This window comes from Heterodontus francisci, chromosome 1 (genome assembly GCF_036365525.1).
Source record: "Heterodontus francisci isolate sHetFra1 chromosome 1, sHetFra1.hap1, whole genome shotgun sequence".
Classification (NCBI taxonomy): Eukaryota; Metazoa; Chordata; class Chondrichthyes; order Heterodontiformes; family Heterodontidae; genus Heterodontus; species Heterodontus francisci.
Genome location: NC_090371.1, coordinates 49,414,868 through 49,438,165, shown reverse-complemented (window position 1 = coordinate 49,438,165; position 23,298 = coordinate 49,414,868). Strand labels below are relative to the sequence as shown.

The window sequence follows — 23,298 nt, the reverse complement described above, 5'->3', positions numbered from 1 at the left end:
TGACCAGCCATATCCCACACTCTACCATTACTAATAAGCCAAGGGGTCAATCCTGGTTCAGTGAGGAGTGCAGGAAAGCATGCCAGGAGCAGTACCAGGCATATTTAAAAATGAGGTGTCAACCTGGTGAAACTACAACGCAGGCTAACTTGCATGGCAAACTGTGGAAGCAGCAAGTGATAAACAGGGCTAAGTAATGGCACAAGCAACGGATCAGATCAAAGCTCTGCAGTCCTGCCACATCCAGTCGTAAATGGTGGTGGGCAATTAACAACTAACGGGAGGAGGAGGAGGCTCCACAAATATCCCCATCTTCAATGGGAAGCCCAGCACATCAGTGAAAAGAAAAGGCTGAATCATTTGTGACACCATCAGCCAGAAATGTTGATTGGATGATCCACATTGGCTTTCTTCTGAGGTCCCCACCATCACACATTCTGGTCTTCAGCCAATTCGATTCATTCCACGTGATTTCAAGGAACGGTTGAAAGCACTAGATACTGCAAAGGCTATGGGCTCTGACAACATCCCGGCTGTAGTATGAAGACTTATGCTGTTGAACTGGCTGCGCCCCTAGCCAAGCTGTTCCAGTACAGCTACAACACTGGCATCTACCCGGCAATGTGGGAAAATTGCCCAGGTATGTCCTGTCCGCCAAAAGCAGGACAAATCCAGTCTGGCCAGTTACTGCCCCATCAGTCTACCTTCGATCAGCAACAAAGTGATGGAAGGTTTTGTTGACAGTGCTATCAAGTGTCACTTAAACAGCAAAAACCTGCTCACCGATGCTCAGTTTGGGTTCCGCCAGGGTCACTCGGCTCCTGACCTCATTACAGCCTTGATCCAAACATGGGGAGTTGAGAGTGATTTTCCTTGATATCAAGGCAGCATTTGACTAAGTGTGGCATCAAGGAGCTCTAATCAAATTGAAGTCAATAGATATCAGGGGTGGGGGGAATCTCTCTACTGGTTGGAGTCATACCTAGCACAAAAAATGATGGTTGTAATTGGTGGAGACTGATCATCTGAGCTCCAGGACATTGCTGCAGGCGTTCTTTAAGTTGTGCCCTAGGCCCAACCATCTTCAGTTGCTTCATTAATGTCCTTTGCTCCATCATAAGGTCAAAAATGGGGATGTTCTTTGTACGATGTTCAGTACTATTTGCAATTCCTCAGATACTGAAGCAGTCTGTATCCAAATGCAGCAAGACCTGGACAGCAGTTATGCTTGGGCTGATAAGTGGCAAGTAATGTTCACACTACACAATTGCCAGGTAATGACCATCTCCAACAAGAGAGAATGTAATCATCTACCCATTACATTCAACAGCATTACTATCGCTGAATTCCCACTATTGACATCCTGGGGGTTACCATTGTCCAGAAACTGATCCGGAGCAGCCACATAAATACTGTAGCCACAAGAACAGGTCAGAGGCTAGGAATCCTGCACTGTGTAACTCCCCTCCTGTCTCCCCAAAGCCTGTCCACCATCTGCAAGGTGCAAGTCAGGAGTGTGATGGAATACTCTCCGCTTGCCTGGATGAGTGTGGCTCCAACAACACTCAAGAAGCTCGACACCATCCAGGACAAAGCAGCCCGCTTAATTGGCACCAAATCCACCACCTTAAACACACACTCCCTCTACCACTGGCACACAGTGACGGCAGTGTATACCATCTACAAGATGCACTGCAACAACTCACCAAGGCTCCTTCGCCAGCACCTGCCAAACCCGTGACCCTTTCCACCTAGAAAGACAAGAGCAGCAGCCGTGTGGGAACACCACCATCTGCAAGTTCCCCTCCGTGCCACATGCCATCTTGACTTACGAATGAACGTACGTACATACGAATTAGGAGCAGGAGTAGGCCTGCTTCGCCATTTAATACGATCATGACTGATCTGATTGTGGCCTCATCTTCACTTTCCCACCCACCCTCGACACCCTTTGACTCCCTTGTTAGTCGAGAATTTATCTACCTTTGCCTTAAAAAATTTTCAATGGCTTGGAACTATATCGCCGTTCCTTCACAGTCGCTTGTTCAAAATCCTGTGGCTCCTTCTCTGACAGCACTGTGGGTGTACCCGCACTAGATGGACTGCAGCAGTTCAAGAAGGCAGCTCACCACCACCTTTTCAAGGGCAATTGGAGATGGGCAACAAATGCTTGCATTGCCAGCGATGCCCACATCCCACGAAAACTGATTTTTAAAAAATGTATTATTCAGATAACAATGCAGCCAGCAATCTACATATTAATTAAATAGAAATTAGTCTATATATGCAGATGTTTCTAAGGCAGTAATCTTACTGAGTTTTAGATGCCATCATGAGCCAATGAAAGTCAATCTCTGCAGAGCGCAAATAAAAAGAAGTCAAACTTAAAAACAGACCACTTACTAATATGCATTATCAGAAAAAAATGGTGAATAAGCTTTTGCAGATTCCACTACATTTTAATTAACTTGCTATGTGTTTTGAGATCTAGTTTTAAGTATTTTTTAAAACATTGTTTTGAATTTAGTATAACTCAAACACTGCAGTCATTTGTATTCAGCTTAATTTATGAAATATCAGCTCAAAGGGGTACTGAGTTGTTGACTATTAACAGGTCTCTTTAAGAAAATGTCTTATCCAAAATGATATGCTGCTGTTGGAAGTTGGGTACCATTTGTAAACTTCATGCAATCGTGGACCATAAATAGCAAGAAAATTGGTGGTTAAGTAAACTGAGGATAAATACTAGATGGTTGTCAGGGAGGGGATTAAAAGACTGTAATCTAATCGAGGAGTTCAGATAACATCACAAACTGCGAGACCAAAGCTCAAGCAATTTGCCATTTGAACTGCGAGATTGGATTACCCCCTGTAATACTCTGACAGACAACTAGTATTTATATTATATATAGAGCTACTTTTGAAACATTTGACAGCAGCCGCTTTTGATATTGCTGGTTAGTATCAAGTGATGTTGTACATCCCAGGATATCTGGTTATTTCAGTGCATGGAATTCACCCTGCACATCATTTTATACAAGAGCATAACTGAATTTATATTTTATGAACTAGTTGCATATATCTTGCTGTCTTGCTGTTCTATTGCAGTCTGATTTCGCATGTTGAACTAAAGAAATATTAACATGCTACCCTCATGGCTCATAATTTTGCTGTCCATTGTGGAGCTAAATCACAGAGATCAGGAAGGTTCATGTTCAGTCCCCAGTCTGTGCTGAGTTAGCTGATCTGGGCCGGTAAGGTGGTTCGGGAGTTACAATTGGCTTCCATCATAGAGTTAGGGAAGAGAAAATCAGTCAGGATTTCTGATTGCTGTTCGGTTGACACTTCCTGACAAATATGCATAAGTAGATTTTTGATTCAACAGTGAAAGCAGTGTGATGCCTCCGTGGTTAAATCTTTTGCTGTTTACGACAAACGCTCTCAGACATGCCAAATCTCGCAGAATTATCGCAAGACGCTGTTTCTCATTAAAATTAAGCCTCTCTTGAGTTCTCACGAGAAGGCTCTGAAGTCTCTGGATTTTTCAGAAACTTTCTGACCTCTGCATCCCGTTCAAATTCAACCGATGGCCTTATCTACCCCTTTGCTTGGGCCGTGGGACAGCAGCCTGGGACTCCTGGCTACTTGGTTCAGACTGGGAAGTCAGTTGCTCTCGCATTGCTTTTTGAAGTAACCGATTGCAGTGGAAGCTTTTTGCTCTTGGATTCAGTCAGTGTTGGCTGCCTCGAATTGGCCACGTGCGCAACTCCAGAACACTGTGAACCTAGTGAGTTATTACAGCCTGCGTCCGATAGCACGTCTTGATGGGATTGGGGGATGGATTTGGTGTTTTTTGGGGAACTGTGAGAGCGGATGGGGTTGGAAGTTGATGTTTTGGCAGGCGGGGGAATGTTGGTGTTTGGAGGGAAGTTGGTGTTCGTTAGGGGGGCTGGGAGCAGTTGGTGTGTTATGGGGATCAGGAGTGAATGTTTTCAGGGGGGTCGGTTGAAGGAGAGGAAGTGAATATTTGCAGGGGTGCTTAGGGAGGTCGGGATAATTGTTGAGGGGTGATTGAAGAAGAAGGGTGAATGCTTGCAGAGGATCAGGATGTGACTGTTTTGAATCATTATATTTTGCTGTACCTGGAAGGATTCTGATGGAGTTTGTGGTGATTTTGGTCTACTTTTGGAGCTGGGTGAAAGGAGACAAGTGCCAGGCAGCACTACTTCTACACCTCAGTGCTTCAGACAGCTAATTAATCGCTGAGGATATTGTGTAGGTTCCTCAGTCTTCGCCATTTACTGAGTTGTTGATGAGTAGAGTCCAGGAACGCCAGGGGCATTTGGGGAGATCAAACAAGGCAAAGGAATATACAATTATTGGTAGAATACTGAGATGTGTAGAGGAAGTGTGGGACCTTGGACTGAACGTCCATAGATGCCTGAAGGCAGCATGACAGGTCAATAAGATGGTTAAGAAGGCATATGGATTTCTTTCCTCTATTTGCCGAGGTATAGAATATAAGAGCAGTGAGGTTATGCTGGAACTGTATAACTCATTAGGCCACAACTTGAGTACTATGTGCAGTTCTGTTCACCTCATTACAGAAAGGATGTAATTGCTCTAGAGAGGATACAGAGGAGATTTATGAGGATGTTGCCGGGACTGGAAAAATGCTTCTATGAGGAAAGATTGGAAAGACTGTGGTTATTCTCCTTGGAACAGAGAAGGCTAAGGAGAGATCTGATTGACATGTACAAAATTATGAGGGGCCTGGATAGAGTGGATGTGACGGGCCTATTTACCTTAGCAGAGAGGTCAGTGACTAGGGGGCATAGATTTAAAGCAGTTGATAGAAGGATAAGAGGGAAGATGAGAAAAACCCTTTTCACCCAGAAGGTGGTGGGGGTTTGGAACTCACTGCCTGAAAGGGTAGTCGAGGCAGAGACCCTCAACTCACTTAAAAGGCATCTGGATATGCACCTCAAGTGCTGTAACCTGCAGGGCTATGGACCAAATGCTGGAAGGTGGGATTAGAATAGGTGGATCGTTTTCCAGCCGGCACAGGCACGATGGACCAAGTGGCCTCTTTTCTGTGCCGTAACCTTTCTATGATTCTAACATCCAAACGGTTCCCTGTCCACTACTTAAGTCATCTCTTCAAAAAATTTAATCGGGTTCATCAGGCATGATCTACCCGGTAAAAGTTCATGCTGGTTATCCCTGATTAACTGAAAATTGCCAAAGTGTTTAGTCACTCTAGGCTAACTGGTCTATAATTTCCTGGTTTCCCCCCTCACCTTTCTTAGGCCTGAAAGGAAATGATAGAGAGAGAGAAACTTTTGAGCTGGTGGGACTGTCTAGAACAAGTGGACATAACCTTGAAATTAAGGCCAGGTCGTTCAAGAAAGAGGTTAGGAATCAGTTCTTCACAAACACTCAATCAATAGTTTTAAATATAAATTAGAATTTTGCTGACCAAAGTTATTAAGGGATTTGGAGCCAAGGTGGGGAGATGGAGTTAGAAAACAGATCAGTCATAATCTCATTGGTGGAACAGGCTTATGGGGCTGAATGGCCTCCTTCTCTTGCTATGTCTGAGGCTGAACTAACGCTTCCCACCTTGGTGTCGTATTTGAACATGAGCTGAGCTTCCTACCCTGAGGGTTCTGATGAAGGGTCGTTGACCTGAAACACTAACTCTGTTCCCCTCTCCACATATGCTACCAGATCTGCTGAGCATTTTTGGGATTTGCTGTTTTTATGTATAATCTAGTAGATGTCCCATGGAATTGCTTATGGTGTGGCAGAAATTTTATAAAAACAGTGGTGTTATGCCAAGTGGTATTACCAGTGGCTCTGAGTTATTTGCAGTGGGTCAACCCAGGGATTTAGGAGCACTGCAGAAAGAGCCTTAGTACAAGGATCAGGATTAGTGCTTTGAGGAGCTTTCAGCCTCAGCACTGGGAAGGGGTACCAGGGATGCTGACACTGGGTCAGATCCAATGATTTTTGTGGGGGGGTCATGGGATCTGAGAAAATTGGGGAGGGACATCTTAGTGTCTGAGATTCAGGAGAGTGCTGGGAATACTATCGAGGAATTTGCGAGCACTGTGATGGAGCCTTGGGATTTGTGGGAAGGAGGAAGATTCTGAGGGTGCCAGTGGCCGGGTCCAACATAGTCGGAAGCATAACCCAGGAAATTGGGGCCCAAGCTGCCATTGGCCCCTTTATCAGATGCCATTCTCCCACTGCAGTTCCACGCATCAGCTGCCTCCATATGAAAATTTTACAAGCTGTTTAATGCTCTTGGGTTACCCCTACTCATTTCTCATCATCAGCAATTCTTGTCTTTTATGTTCCTGCCATGCAGCATTTCAGGCTAACTTCTGTGCTTCTGCTATCCTAGTTCATGCCAAGTGCACATGAAGGGAAATTGAACATCAAAAGCATTAGATGGAAAGTCACAAACTGGGTAACTTGTTTTCCTGATTGTGTGTACTGGCATGTGGCAGGAATAAAAGAATCACCCTTTAGTGCACTAAAGTTTGAAGACTGTTTGAGTATAGTTTCCAAGTTTTTATATGCAAATGTTAGATGGCAAAATTTAATAGGAGGCAAAAATCATAACTGAAATTTTTACAGAAGTAAACTGATGCTTGACGAACAAAAATTAATTACTGTCAAAAAACTGGATCAGAGATGCTGCTGATGATTGGTGTTGCCTGTCTGTGAGCAGTTCATAACAGAAAACTACTTCAGTAAAAACAAAATTAGCAAATTGGTTGTCCATAGTTAGTTGAATATAATTTTTTTTTTCAATACAGTGTGATAGTGGAATTAAGGGACTTCAGAAACTTCCTCTACTGGCACTACATCATTACAAGCAACTGTTTACATACAGGATTTCCATTTTAAATGTCTGCAAATACAGATTCAATGTTAACATTAAAAATTGATTTATTTTATGTTGAAATATCAGTTACTAATACAAAGAATAATGGAGATAATTATTCCAGAGTATTTTGAGTGACCTAATGGGATCATCATCAATATATGATGGTAAAATGTGAACAGTTGGACGGGGTTTTGCCATTACAAATGTTTATGGAAGGATTTCTATTTGAAATGTTTACATATGAATGATTGATGTCAGCATAAAAGTGTGACACAGTATATAGATATAAATTAATGGAAGAGCTACCAACACTACTTAGTGTAGTGATTCTAAAATTTTCAGCATCTTAAATATCATGGACTTTATATGTGTGGTGTAATAGCTATAGTTTGTACATATTCTAAGTTATTTCTCTTATTATCTCCAGAAAAGTAATTGTACACTTGATCAGACCATACAAAAATTGCTTTACAGTTGTATAACTGTTATAATTTCTTTCTCTTGCAGTGCTGATATACGGCTCTTGGAAGAGGCAACAGTTTCAATCTGCAAATCATTAAGTAAGTGTGTTCGTATCTTAAATCATATCAAATTATTTGACTCTTTGATAACTTTCCAATTCTTCTTGATGTCACCAGCATTTACAGAAATATACTTCAACTTACTGGTTCCTTTTTGGTTCCTTAAGGTTTAATCATCAGGAAGGGTCCAAATTCAATCCAAAGTCGTGCTGAATTAAGTGATTTCAGCTGGAGCAGTAGTAGAACCTCCAGTGTGTCAAAGGTCCAGGGTATGGGAAGGGGGACTTGATAGTGGGAACCCTTGGAACTTACTAGTAACTTCTGTTGAAAAGTATTTATGAAAATATTGAATAACATCTCCACTGGTCAAATGGCCTACTTTTATTGTTTAGCATTGTAGAAGAAAAATCATCATTTGAGCAAAGTACTGGAGAGTGCCGATGGCTCTAGTATAGTAGTTCCCTGTTGTGATGTGCTATCTTTCAAAAAATAATTGGGAAATTTTAATCCTTTATATTAAACTCCGTAAGGAACATCTAACTTTCATTTGCTACATTCATTTAAATGAGAAAATATGCATTTAGAGTATGTACCCTGAATTTGGAATAAGTTTATAAATCTGTTCTTGAATGAGCCTATTCACTTTCGCTTTCAAAACTTTTTTTTTGTGTTGCATGTTCTTAATGTTCATTAAATGGAGCTGAGTGTTTGAACTTTTCTTTCAGTTGAGAACAACCCTCGGACAGGAAACTTACAAGCTCTTGTTAAGATTTTCCTCAGTAGAACTAACGAATTAAAGATCTCAGCTGAATGCCAAGAGTAAGTCAGAAAAGTATTATCAATGTATAAAGCTTCAAAATTATCTAACCAAAAAAATTGACAGATTCCATGCCAGCACTGTTACTGCTGTCAGTGTCTCTCAGGCTAGCTTTATTTCAATCTTTTGAGGTATATGACATCTAGTGCACATTTTGCTTCCAGGTTAATGCTAGTCTTCATCCTTCTGTCAGGAACAGATATCATTTAGAGGCGAGTTAACCAACCTCCTCAGTAATGGCTTCCCTCTTCACTTTTACTGCCACACCCTCCCAACCCTTTCCCTAAAGCAAATGGTTGCCAGCTCTGCAACTAATCCAATAAATGAAAGCTTCTAAAATTTGTGGGACAACTAAACCATTTATTCCTTTACATAAGTACATAAAATGATCATTCTGAATATTCTATTTGGTTCAGTAAGCTCAGCTGTCCACAGATCATATTCAATCTGTTCTCTTGCTTATTCTGTATAACCTATTCAGTCTCCATAGGGAGGCAATTTGTTGCCTATTTTGGGAGAAATAATGACTTTCATTTATGTAGCACCTTGATGCATCTTCAGAATGTTCCAAAGCATTTTACGGTCAATGGATTACTATTGAAGTGCAGTTGATACTGTCATGTCTACAAATACAGCAGCACATTTGGACTTCAAACAAATGAAGAATGACCATATAGTATGTTTATAATGGTATTGTTTGAGGGAGGAATATAGACCAGGACACCAGGTTAACTCCTTGCTCTTTGCGCGTGTCATATGATTATTTGCTTCCAACTGAATAGACAAGCAGGCTTCCATTTAATGTCTTATGCAAAACATGGTACTTCCTCATATATGATCAGGTCCTGCAGTGGCCATATCTGAGCTATCCTGAAGTTTCACCATGAGGCAAATAGAAAACACTCTGAATTCAGCCCATTGGATTTTTCACAAAGCTTGAAGTTTAGTAAATTTCTGTGGCACTTAAATAGCATGACCTAATTAAATGATGAGCTTTAATATGGAGCTGTGCAAAGTTTGGAGAAAAGATAGATTGATAAATTGAATTCAATTCCTGGTGTGTACTGTGTTAGCTGATCTCAGCCAATGTGGGAACCTACAAAATCTGCATTTTGTATCTGTGCTTTTTAGCTAGTGAGGGAAAAAATCAATTAAGTTCTTGCTATCAATCACTCTTGACTCCTTCTTGAGAATGCTCTCATGTATTGAATCAGGCTCGGCTTAATATGGTAATGTCACTGAACTAGAAATCCTGTAAGTCCTGGGGACATGCATTCAAATCCCACCATGGCAGCCGGTGGAATTTAAATTCAATTAATTAATGAATTCAACTAATTAATAAAAACCTGGAATTGAAAGCTAGTCTTAATAATGGTGCCATGAAACTATCATCGATTGTTGTTTTTAAAAAAAACATCTGGTCACTAATGTCCTTTGGGGAAGGAAATCTGCTGTCCTTACCTGGTCTGACCTACATGTGACTCCAGACCCGCAGCAATGTGGTTGACTCTTACCTGCCCTCTGAAATGGCGTAGCAGGCCACTCAGTTGTCAAGGACAAATAGGGTTGGGTAATAAATGCTGGCCTTGCCAGTGATGCCCATATCCCAAGAAAAGAAAAAAAAGTCAAATACCCTGTCAATATTCGATGATTAGGCTCACACATTTAGAATGGGTGCTGTAATGAGGTCCTGTAGGGCTCTCCAGCATCCCCAGGCGCTTGGAAAGGTTGAGAAGAGATGGAAAGATAGACTAAGAAAAGAAATAACTTTCATTTCTGTCATGCATTTCATATCCTCAGGGGCATTTAAAGCGCTTCACAGCCAATATATTATTTTAGAAGTATAGTCAGTTGCTTTGTTGGCAAATGCAGCAGCCAATTTACACACGGCAAGGACCCACAAACAGCATTGTGAGTAATCTTAAACTAACACAGAATTCAGAGACAGTAACTGTAACATTATTTATTTAAGTTTTACTTTCTGTGCCAAATAGCCATTCTCTGAGAGAGAGGCAACTTCCTACAACATCCTGTTTACATGGAACATTTTGTTAACCAGTGAAGCTGCAATTGCTTCATAGTAAAATGCTCCCTTCTTCCCACCCCTCCCCCATATACATACATAGACAAAGTGGGAATCTAATGCATGGTTTTATTAGTAGAGCAACTGCACTGAATTCATTGGATCATATGTTCCCTTACAAATCCCCCATACTGCTAGCTACAGTGACAGCAACCCAGGAACACAATATAATTCCAAACTTATCAGGAGATCTGTTTTTTCTTGTCCCCAGTCTGATTTGCATGTAGTGTGGAGTGCTCTGCCATGTTTATCAACAACTGCCAATAACTGCTTATTAATTATGATCAGTGTCCTTGATAACATTTGTTAACAAAAAATGCAAGCAGTATGAATCAATAATACAGTCAAACTGCAATGCAGCGATAATATAGTTCAGGACTATATTGATTATAGCAGAAGGTTCCAAAGTCCACCCTCTCATCCTCGCTGAGGAACCTGGGCAGTGAGTAAGAAAGGGTTGATCAAAACAGGGTGATGTATGGTGGGACTCTTCATATTATGGGCTGTATCGGTTACCGTGAAGGCCTGTTAGGAACCCTAGAAACACTCAGCACACGGGGCTCTGGCAAACAAGTCCTCAATGGTAGAACAGATGGAGGAAGATGCACCGTCTGAAATATCTCAACGGCTGTTCTGGTGGATGAAGGCTGCAGCAGAATGAAACTCCCCAATAGTCTTGGTTTCATTGCCAGTGGATCAAGGTGTCGTTCTGTCAAAATACATGTGCAAGCTGGTGTGCAACGGTTTCTCAGTGCTAAAAGAGGAGGACAGAAGAAGTGCTTCGAGGATGTGCTGAAACGTAGCATTGATGTCACCTCCTGGGAGACCATTGCCCTAGACTGAACCAGATTGAGGCTCAGTCTGTGGGAAGAATCCCAGATTTTGGGATCCAACAATGACAAAATGAGGAGGAAAAGTGAGAGCGGCGAAAAGAGCAAGTTATGACCAGAACTACTAATACACAACCAGACATTCCACATGACAACGAATGCCCTACGTGCCATGACGTCTGTAGATTCCGAATCGGCCTCATCAACCATCTTTGGACTCATGGAAGACAATCATCCTCGCCTGTGAGGGATAGCCAAAATGTATAGCAAAACTTCTTTAATTAGATTAACATTTTTTTGGTTGATCCTTTATAGCACCAGGCTGCACTTCAGTATGAAATGTTTGTTAGATGATATGCAGCAACATCTATATCTTTACATTGATAATGACTTGTTCCACATTGGGCATTTGGGTTAGCAAAATGTATTTTGTAAAAAGCCATGTTCACATACCTTTTTTTAATATATAGGGGATGCAGTTACTAGCTCTTTTAATTTTGGTGAAAAAGTCAGGTTGTACAAAAGAGGATTTTGAGCCCAAAATATTGTGATGCAGAAATCAATTCTAAATCCCTTCACGGCCTCACCTCTTGCTTCCTCTATAACATTCTCCATTCCTAGAATGCACACAATTCTCTGATCTAACTTTGCATATGCCTCTTCTGCATATCCTCCCCACCTCCCAATTGCCCTATTGTTGGAAGCTGAGACTTCAACTGAACAGGCCCCATTGTTAGGGTCTGAAGTTCTGTTAATGGATGATAAATTCCTGGTAGTTCACGAAATAGGGTGCACAGGTGTTAAAAATGTGTATATATAAAGAGCCAGCCAGCACTGGCTATGGGTTTTGTTTGGAGAGCAGAAGTAAAAGCTTGATAGCAAGCAATAAACAATCTCCATCAAAGTATCTTAGTCTGTGTCTTCTTCAAAAATAGGCTTGGAAGTTTCTCTCAACACCAATGATCTGGAATTTCCTTCCTGCACATTTCTTTCTCCCTTAAAACCCACTTCTTTGAACAAACAAAGAACAGTACAGCACAGGAACTGGCCATTCGGCCCTCCAAGACTGCGCCGATCTTGATGCCTGCCTAAACTAAAACCTTCTGCACTTCCGGGGTCCGTATCCCTCTATTCCCATCCTATTCATGTATTTGTCAAGATGCCTCTTAAACGTCTCTATGGTACCTGCTTCCACCACCTCCCCCGGCAACAAGTTCCAGGCACTCACCACCCTCTGTGTAAAGAACTTGCCTCGCACATCCCCTCTAAACTTTGCCCCTCTCACCTTAAACCTATGTCCCCTAGTAACTGACTCTTCCACCTTGGGAAAAAGCTTCTGACTATCCACTCTGTCCATGCCGCTGATAACTTTGTAAACCTCTATCATGTTGCCCCTCCACCTCCGTCGTTCCAGTGAAAACAATCCAACTTTATCCAACCTCTCCTCATAGCTAATGCCCTCCAGACCAGGCAACATCCTGGTAAACCTCTTCTGTACCCTCTCCAAAGCCTCCACGTCCTTCTGGTAGTGTGGCGACCAGAATTGCACACAATATTCTAAGTGTGGCCTAACTAAAGTTCTGTACAGCTGCAGCATGACTTGCCGATTTTTATACTCTATGCCCCGACCGATGAAGGCAAGCATGCCGTATGCCTTCTTGACTACCTTATCCACCTGCGTTGCCACTTTCAGTGACCTGTGGACCTGTACGCCCAGATGTCTCTGCCTGTCAATACTCCTAAGGGTTCTGCCATTTACTGTATACTTCCCACCTGCATTAGATCTTCCAAAATGCATTACCTCACATTTGTCCGGATTAAACTCCATCTGCCATTTCTTCGCACAAGTCTCCAACTGATCTATATCCTGCTGTATCCTCTGACAATCCTCATCACTGTCCGCAACTCCACCAACCTTTGTGTCGTTGGAAAACTTACTAATCAGACCAGCTACATTTTCCTCCAAATCATTTGTATATACTACAAACAGCAAAGGTCCCAGCACTGATCCTTGCGGAACACCACTAGTCACATCCCTCCATTCAGAAAAGCACCCTTCCACTGCTACCCTCTGTCTTCTATGACTGAGCCAGTTCTGTATCCATCTTGCCATCTCCCCTCTGATCCCGTGTGACTTCCCCTTTTGTACCAGTCTGCCATGAGGGACCTTGTCAGAGGCTTTACTGAAGTCCATATAGATAACATCCAGTGCCCTTCCTTCATCAATCATCTTCGTCACTTCCTCAAAAAACTCAATCAAATTAGTGAGACACGACCTCCCCTTCACAAAACCATGCTGCCTCTTGCTAATAAGTCCATTTGTTTCCAAATGGGAGTAAATCCTGTCCCGAAGAATCCTCTCTAATAGTTTCCCGACCACTGACGTAAGGCTCACCGGCCTATAATTTCCTGGATTATCCTTGCTACCCTTCTTCAACAATGGAACAACATTGGCTATTCTCCAGTCTTCTGGGACCTCACCTGTAGCCAATGAGGATGCAAAGATTTCTGTCAAGGCCTCAGCAATTTCTTCCCTTGCCTCCCTCAGTATTCTGGGGTAGATCCCATCAGGCCCTGGGGACTTCTCTACCTTAATGCTTTGCAAGACACCCAAAACCACCTCCTTTTTGATAATGAGATGACTGAGACTATCTACACTCCCTTCCCGAGGCTCATCATCCACCAAGTCCTTCTCTTTAGTGAATACCAATGCAAAGTACTCATTTAGTACCTCGCCCATTTCCTCTGGCTCCACGCATAGATTCCCTTCTCTGTCCTTGAGTGGGCCAACCCTTTCGCTGGTTACCCTCTTGCTCTTTATATACGTAAAGCCTTGGGATTTTCCTTAATCCTGTTTGCCAATGACTTCGCATAACCCCTTTTAGCCCTCCTGACTCCTTGCTTAAGTTCCTTCCTACTGTCTTTATATTCCTCAAGGGATTCGTCTGTTCCTAGCCTTCCAGCCCTTACGCATGCTTCCTTTTTCTTTTTGACTAGGCTCACAATATCCTGCGTTATCCAAGGTTCCCAAAACTTGCTAAACTTATCCTTCTTCCTCACAGGAACATGCTGGTCCTGGATTCTAATCAACTGACGTTTGAAAGACTCCCACATGTCAGATTTTGATTTACCCTCAAATAGCCGCCCCCAATCTAAATTCTTCAGTTCCTGCCTAATATTGTTATAATTAGCCTTCCCCCAATTTAGCACCTTCACCCGAGGACTACTCTTATCCTTATCCACAAGTACCTTAAAACTTACGGAATTATGGTCACTGTTCCCGAAATGCTCCCCTACTGAAACTTCGACCACCTGGCCGGGCTCATTCCTCAATACCATGTCCAGTACGGCCCCAGCCCTAGTTGGACTATCTACGTATTGTTTCAAGAAGCCCTCCTGGATGCTCCTTACAAATTCTGCCCCATCGAAGCCCCTAGCAATAAGTGAGTCCCAGTCAATATAGGGGAAGTTAAAATCACCCACCACTCCAACCCTGTTACCTTTACATCTTTCCAAAATCTGTCTACATATCTGCTCCTCTACCTCCCGCTGGCTGTTGGGAGGCCTGTAGTAAACCCCCATCATCGTGATTGCACCTTTCCTATTCCTGAGCTCCACCCATATTGCCTCGCTGCATGACCCCTGCGAGGTGTCCTCCCGCAGTACAGCTATGATATTCTCCTTAACCAGTAATGCAACTCCCCCACCCCTTTTACATCCCCCTCCATCCCGCCTGAAGCTTCTAAATCCCAGAACATTTAGCTGCCAATCCTGTCCTTCCCTCAACCAAGTCTCTGTAATAGCAACAACATCATAGTTCCAAGTACTAATCCAAGCTCTAAGTTCATCTGCCTTACCTGTTATACTTCTCACATTGAAACAAATGCACTTCAAACCACCAGTCCCACTGTGCTCCGCAACATCTCCTTGCCTGCTCTTCCTCTTAGTCTTACTGGCCTTATTTACTAGTTCCCTCTCATTTACTTCACTTGCTGTCCTACTGCTCTGGTTCCCACCCCTCTGCCCCTCTAGTTTAAACCCTCCCGAGTGACGCTAGCAAACCTCGCAGCCAGGATATTTGTGCCCCTCCAGTTTAGGTGCAACCTGTCCTTCTTGTACAGGTCCCATCTGTCCCTGAAGAGATCCCAATGGTCCAGATATCTGAAACCCTGCCTCCTACACCAGCTGTTCAACCACGTGTTTAGCTGCACTATCATCCTATTTCTAGCCTCACTGGCACATGGCACAGGGTAAAGCTTTTGCCAGCCCTCCTAATATTTCCATTTTTGGCTTGTATTCATTTTTTGATTATGCCTCTGTGAAGTGCCTTTCATCCTTTTTTTATGTTTGTAGGGCTCCTGGGCTTTGTAAATAGAGACATAGCGTACAAAGCAAGGAAGTTATAAGGCGAGTGGTTAGGATCTGTAATGTCCTGCCTGAGGGGGTGGTGGAGGTAAATTCAATTGTGGCTTTGAAAAGGGAATTAGTTAAGTACCTGAAGAGGAAAGGAATTGCAGAACTACGGGGGAAGGGCGGGTGAGTAGGATAAGCTAAATTGTTCTTGCAGAGAGCTGGCTTGGATTCGATGGGCCAAATGGCTTCTGTGCTGTAACCTTTCTATGATTTAAATAACTGTCATCATTGCCGTTCTCCTCCTCCCCTCCCCCGCTGCAGTTGCTTTGGTGCAGCTCCAAATTTCCATTGACTGAGTTGTTGATGGAAGTCTGGGATCGAATCATTTACGGTGTGTGATCCACAGCTTTTTTTTTAAATGGGCCAATTCTCAAATGGGATGAATTGTGAAATTTATTGCACTGCATATTGCCCCCCCAATAGTCAGAGGGAAGTGGAGGAGCATATATGTAGGGAAATCACAGATAGGGGTAGGAATTATAGGGTTGTAATAGTAGGTGATTTTAACTTCCCTAATATTGACTGGGACTGCCTTAGTGCTAAGGGATCAGCTGGGGAAGAATTTTCTGAAGCAGTATGTGGATAGCCCGACTAGAGAAGGGGCTACACTCGACCTCCTCTTAGGAAATGAGGATGGGCAGGTGGTTGATGTGTCAGTGGGGGAGCACTTTGGGACCAGTGACCAAAACTCTATTAGCTTCAAGATAGTTATGGAAAAGGATAGGACTGGTCCTCAGGTTGAAGTCCTAAATTGGGGGAAGGCTAATTTCAATGGCATCAGACAGGAACTCTGAAAAGTTGAATGGGAGAGGCTGTTGACAGGTAAAGGGACGTCGGGCAAGTGGGAGGCTTTTAAAAGTGAGATAGGAAGAGTTCGGGGCCGGAATGTTTCTGTTAGATGGAAGGGCAAGGCTGGCAAGTTTAGGGAACGTTGGTTGACGAGGGATATTGAGGGTCTGGTCAGGACAAAGAAGGAGGCATATGTCAAGTATAGGCAGCTGGGATTGAGCGAGTCCCTAGAGGAATATAGGGGATGTAGGACTACACTTAAGAAGGAAATTAGGAGGGCAAAAAGAGGCCATGAGATTTCCCTGGCAGATAAGATAAAGGAGAATCCTAAAAGATTCTCTAAGTATATTAAGAGTAAAAGGGTAGCGAGGGAGAGAGTAGGTCCCCTTAAGGATCAGTATGGCAATCTATGTGTGGAGCCACAGGAAATGTGCGAGGTCTTAAATGAATATTTCTCATCCGTATTTACCGTGGAGAAGGTCTTGGAAGCTAGTGAGTTCAAGGAAGGGAACAGCGCTATCCTGGAGCATATCAACATTACAAAGGAGGAGGTGTTGGAGGTTTTGAAGCGCATTAAGGTGGATAAATCCCCAGGGCCTGACCAGGTGTATCCTAGGATGCTATGGGAAGCAAGGGAGGAGATTACTGGGGCCCTGGCAGAGATTTTTCTATCGTCGTTCGCTACGGGTGAGGTACCGGAAGACTGGAGGAGAGCTAATGTTGTGCCTTCATTTAAGAAGGGCAGCAGGGATAATCCAGGGAACTACAGGCCGGTGAGCCTTACATCAGTGGTGGGAAAGTTATTGGAAGGGATTCTGAGAGACAGGATTCATATGCATCTGGAAAGGCATGGCCTGATTAGGGGTAGCCAGCATGGCTTTGTGCGTGGGAAATCATGTCTCGCGAATTTGATTGAGTTTTTTGAGGAGGTGACCAAGAGGATTGACGTGGGCAGGGCAGTGGACGTTGTCTACATGGACTTTAGCAAGACCTTTGACAAGGTCCCGCATGGTAGGCTGGTCCAGAAGGTTCGAACACATGGGATCCAGGGTGAGCTCGCAAATTGGATAGAAAATTGGCTTGGTGATAGGAGGCAGAGGCTGGTAGTGGAGGGTTGTTTTTCAGATTGGAGGCCGGTGACCAGTGGTGTGCCGCAGGGATCAGTGCTGGGCCCTCTGTTGTTTATCATATATATTAATGACTTAGATGTGAATTTAAGGGGCATGATTAGTAAGTTTGCAGATGACACCAAAATTGGTGGTATAGTAGACAGTGAAGAAGGTTGTCACGGGTTACAACAGGATATAGATCAACTGGGAAAGTGGGCAAGGAATTGGCAAATGGAATTTAACGCAGACAAGTGTGAAGTGATGCATTTTGGGAAGTTAAACCAGGGCAGGACATATACAGTGAATGGCAGGACCCTGGGGAGTATTGTTGAGCAGAGAGACCTTGGGGTGCAAGTTCATAGTTCCCTGAAAGTGGCAACACAGGTAAACAGGGTGGTGAAGAAGGCATATGGCATGCTTGCCTTCATCGGCCGAGGCTTTGAGTAGAAGAGTTGGGACATCCTGTTCCAGTTGTACCTGACGTTGGTTCGGCCGCATTTGGAGTACTGTGTGCAGTTCTGGTCGCCGCACTGCAGGAAAGATGTGATTAAGCTAGAGAGGGTGCAGAAAAGATTCACAAGGATGTTGCCTGGTTTGGAGGGCTTGAGTTATAAAGAGAGATTGGATAGGCTGGGTTTGTTTTCCCTGGAGCGAAGGAGGCTGAGAGGGGACATGATAGAGGTATATGAAATTATGAGAGGCATAGATAGATAGGGTAGATAGCCAGAGTCTGTTTCCCATGGTAGGGGTGACTAAAACTAAAGGGTATAGATTTAAGGTGAGAGGGAGGAGGTTTAAAGGGGATCAAAGGGGTAAATTTTTCACACAAAGAATAGTGGGTATCTGGAATGAGCTGCCAGAGTAGGAGGCAGGAACAGTAGCGACATTTGAGAGGCATCTGGAAAGGTACTTGAATGAGCAAGGCATAGAGGGATATGGAATTAATGCAGGCAGATGGGATTAGTATAGATAGGCATTATGGTCTGCATGGACGCGGTGGGCCGAATGGCCTGTTTCTGTGCTGTACGACTCTATGACTCTATGCATAATCTTTGAGATAAATTGATTACTCATTTGCTGGTACTTGATAATGCTGTTGAGTAACTGGTTAACCAATGACGGTTTTAATTATTTTGTATGGGAACCAGTAGCCCACCAGTTAAAAAAAAGATCCACCTGTGAATAATCTGTGTAGAACTTTCTGATATAACTTCCATAATGAATTATCAAAGTTTTTGCAGAAATGCATGCCATCATTGAGTTGCTGCTGCTCAATGCACAGTAGCTATGGAACAGAATTTATTTTTGGCATGTATTGTTGAGTATTTCCTAGTGTGATTTATGTTTCTGGTTGTAAATTGCATATTTATAATTCTCGCCATGTTTGTCATTTTCTGCACCAGCCAGTTGTTTATTTGGCAGGCCCACAATGCCCTGTTCATCATTCGCTGTTTGTTGAAAGTCTTTGTCAGCCAGATGCCCGAAGAGGAGCTGCAGCTTAATTTTACTCATCAAGAGAGGGCACCATTATCTTATGGTAAGCAAAATAGAGGCAAAACAATTAACTTAAGATTCTTCATTAACTTTGTTACAGCATATTTGTCTCTAGTCATGTTTGCTAGTTTTAGTTGATTCTTTAAATTATGTTTACTGTTTATATTGCATTACGCATCCCTTTAAAATATCTTTGAATCTCTCCTGCATTTATTGACTCATCTTAGGGTTCATTTATATGGGTGTCATCTGCCCTGGTTCCTTATCCTGATGGCCCTATTGTGTGAGTGATTGCAGCTTTTTCAATCACAGCTGGCATCAAAGCCAGGCCTTATCATGTCCTTGCCTTATTGGAAAATCACTGGATCCTTCTCCCTAGTCCTGAGGCACTGAATCCAAATTTTAATATTTGTTTTAATATTTAAATATACATAAAGAACATAATTTAAAAGCAAAATCCCAATAAATTTTCTTATCGCTCCTATAAGTTCTGACTTGTGCTGGGGTGCTGGTACCCCCCTGATAGGTTCCTCAACTGGCCACTTATATGTAAGCCTAGATAGTGAGTGTTGGTGTAGTATCTGACTATGAAGAGCCTAATCTGGTCATCCCTGACAATTCCACACGTGGGGCTGCACTTTATAAACCCACTGACGTCAGGGGTCATAGCGGGGGAGGGGGGCGGCGGACGGAAAATGCCTCCAGGAGAGGCCCGCCATGGGCCTTCATGCCAGGAAGGCTCCACCCCATGTTACCGGTGGCGGTGAGGCCTTGTGGCGGCTCCCCGCTACTCGGCGACGGGTCCAACATTTCAATATCCCAATAAATGTAAATAAACGAACAATTACTTACTTCGTCGCGCTGGCCGTCCAGCTCCGATATTATGATCGGTGGCCGGCACTCCTGCACCGTCTGATCTCCGACCGGTGAAGTATGGTGGAACACTGGTGGGGAGGTATGTTTTCAGGGCGGAGCAGGGGGGAAGCAGAGTCAAACCTTTTTGATTGGTCTGGGGGTAGTGGGAAGGGGTAAAGTTCATAGTTCATTATTTTTTGCGGGGGGGGGGGGCGGGAATGTCGGGATCGCAAGATACTTTTTTTGGTGGGGATAGAGGGCAAATAAATTTTAAGGTCATGGGGCGGGGGGGTGGGGAGGTGGGAGAGGGTTGTGATAATGTTATTCAGCTTTTTGCAATCAGGTTTCTTAAAAAATTCAAATTACATTGAAGGGCTGGAAGCCCTTTAAAAATGGCGCCAGCGCTTGCGCAGTGGTGCTGGATGCCGTTGCCAGGGATGGAACGCCCCCAGCCATGTAAATGAGCTGCTGCATATGATGCAGCGGCTCTGTGGGGTAAATCCCGCAAGTGCGCGCCGCCACATTTGAAGTTTGCCGCCGAGATCGGCAACGAGCAGGTAAAATGTAGCCCATGCACTTTCCAACAGTGATTGCTGGTTTGGGGCAGGAAACTGGTTGATTTCTCTTCAGCTAACTCAACCCTGACTGGAGATCAAACTTGATATATTCCTGGTTTGCATTGTTTTAGTTCTATCCTGGCCAATTATCAATATGGCTGTCGGGAAAGCAATGCTGTAGGAGTATTTGGGAGGAGTAATTTGTACTGAGAAATGTTGAACTGACCCATCTGCTGAATTGCGCCCATGCTTACTGAGCACAAACATGAGCAATCTGGATGAGGGAAGGGAGGGAGTGAAGTAGTGGGGGAGGAGATCTGAGTTTGCTGATGAAATACTTGCATGTCAAAGAAAGATCACATATATAGCAATAGAGGCAAGGATAGTTTCACTGCCTTTTGTATATTTATATAAATGTCTCTCTTTCAGGGGCTGAGGCAGAAGATCTCCTGCAGGAATTGATAACTAATCTGGTACATCTCATTATTGAATTACCTTCGTTGTAAGTTTCTCTGCTAATACACTATTTAGCTCAAGCTGTGTGGTTTGCTTAACATATAGTTGATATGTAGCAATATCTCCAACTTCAGTACAATTAATTCTGCCTTCTATTCTCCATGCTATTTAGAGAGATGCCCTGGTGGATATGGTGGACCACTGGATTAACACACTAGGTTTTTGCCCCCAGCATCTGGGTTCAAGTCCAACCCAGAGTAATATGATTAAAATCTTCCTTGTCTGTTGGTTTTAAAAGATTGTGTGTTTGGGCAATCTCAACCCAGTTCTTAGAAGGCGTGAACTCACAGGGCAGAAGTGCCTCTAATCTGGCAGTCGATTGGCAATATCACTCAGGATGGTTTGTGTGGGAAATGGAAAACATCATATTAATTCAGTACATTGAGTTCAGGGTTGAGGAAGTGATGAGCAGAAAAATTCAATAGTAAAAAAGTTCTTAAAAAGAGAGATGCTAAATCGAGGTCTGGGATTTCTGTTCCTCAGCAAGAAAGATCAGTGAGTGAGTTGCTACCAGCTGATGGCTTTTATAAATTTTTGGCATGTTACCAAGTTCTATGGGCAAGGAAGCAGTTCTCCCGTCTGTGTGTCTGTTTTAGGGTGGGGTAGGACAACAAGAGATAGTACAGAACGCAGCAGTTCTTTTCTTAACCTGCATTTACAAGCTGAAAAATTGTCTTGTCGTTGTCCGTACAAAGCACTTCCAGGTTAATTACAAGAAAGTATAACGCAGTAGTTTCAGAGTGAAATTCTTTGTACTCTACCTCCAAATATGTGCTTTATATACACCAAAATGCTGGTGCTTTCTTAGTGTGTCAGTGTGAAAACTTCCTTTGTCATCAGTGCTGTTTTAGTAATTAGAGGGGCCTGACAGACATGTGCCAAAGTTATGTATTTTCGTTTCCTTCTCTTTTGGGTCACCTTTGCCTCTTTGTCAGCTGAGAGCCAGACATTACCCTCAGTACAATGCTGCACTTCGGCAAATTGCTATTGAGGTGTGAATACCTCGACTCTCAATCTGGTGCATATTCTTTCTTCAATTCTTCTTCATCCCTCCCTTTATCTCTCCCAAATGGTGAAGTGCTTAGTTGATAATGTGAGCTAGTGACATGGATTATTTAGTATTGTTTAAGATCTGACTATCTTTGGGGTTTGATGAAATCTGAGGAGGGAGGGTTTTTGTGCTACTGCCCATATTTGATACAAAAATTTGAAGGTATCAAAAATATTTGGTGCAGTAGTCTTGTGTTGTCCTACTTGGTATATTATTATTTATCCAATTTTAAACAAAATTAAACTTGGTGTTCTTTTTGATTAACTTGCTGGCAATGTTCCTTGTAAGCCGTGGGGCTGTGCAGCAACCTTAAAGTCTCCGCGCAAGCCGCACACAAGTCGGCTCCTTAAATTACTGTGCTTGCATGGCTGTCCAAAAAATTTAAAGGAACTGTTCACTTTGTGGACAGAATGCATGAGGCATAGATCAATAGGTTTTTGGAATCTTAAGGAAATCAAAGGATATGGGCATGGGCAGGAAAGTGCAGTTGAGATCGAAGATCAACCATGATCTTACTGAATGACAGAGCAAGCTCGAGGGGCCATTGACCTATTCCTGCTCCTATTTCTTATGTTCTTATTTGCAGTACAAATAATACATTTTATTAGGACTGTCCTACAGTTCAATAAAACCAGTGCAGGGAATATTATCTACAGAAAGTAAGAATTTATTTAATTATTCAACAATTAGTCTAGTTTATTCTAACCAATGTCAATTGAGGGCATGTTCTTGTGACCATGTCTTTTTTCCAGTGAGAATATTTAGTGTCATCAAGGGATTTTGTGATTTTCAAGATTGTTATTAACTGAGTATCCAAAGACTTGAGAGGAACATAAGAATTGGGAGCAGGAGTAGGTCATTCGGCCCCTTGAACCTGCTCAGCCATTCAACATGGATGATCTACCTCAATGCCATTTCCCCGCACTATCCCCATATCCCTTGATATCTTTAATAACTAGAAATCTATGGATCTCTGTCATGAGCATACTCTATGACTGAGCCTCCACAGCCCCCTGGGGCAGAGAATTCCACAGATTCACCACCCTCTGAGTGAAGAAATTCCTCCTTGTTACAGTCCTAAATAGCCTACCTCTTTATTCTTTGACTGTCCCCTGGTTCTAGATTCCCCCAGCCAGGGGGAACATCCTTCCTGCATCAACCTTGTTGAGTCAAAGAACAAAGAAAATTACAGCACAGGAACAGGCCCTCCAAGCCTGCGCCGATCCAGATCCTCTATCTAAACATGTTGCCTATTTTCTAAGGGTCTATATCTCTTTGCTTCCTGCCCATTCATGTATTTGTCTAGATACATCTTAAAAGACGCTATCGTGCTCGCATCTACCACCTCTGCTGGCAACGCGTTCC

At 43.1% G+C, this 23,298-nt stretch overlaps 1 protein-coding gene across 3 annotated transcripts in view; it reads left to right on the top strand.

Moving 5' to 3' along the window:
• The window catches only part of dym (dymeclin), a 712,143-nt gene that overhangs the window by 151,651 nt on the left and 537,194 nt on the right, over positions 1–23,298 (top strand). For 2 of the 3 annotated variants that reach the window (XM_068030338.1, XM_068030330.1), the window contains exons 3-6: positions 7,406–7,458; positions 8,145–8,238; positions 18,864–18,997; positions 20,796–20,868. In XM_068030338.1, coding sequence (XP_067886439.1) covers positions 7,406–7,458; positions 8,145–8,238; positions 18,864–18,997; positions 20,796–20,868 — 354 coding nt within the window. Of the gene's footprint in view, positions 1–7,405; positions 7,459–8,144; positions 8,239–18,863; positions 18,998–20,795; positions 20,869–23,298 lie in introns of those variants that run through there. The other variant, XM_068030348.1, reaches the window with a different exon arrangement.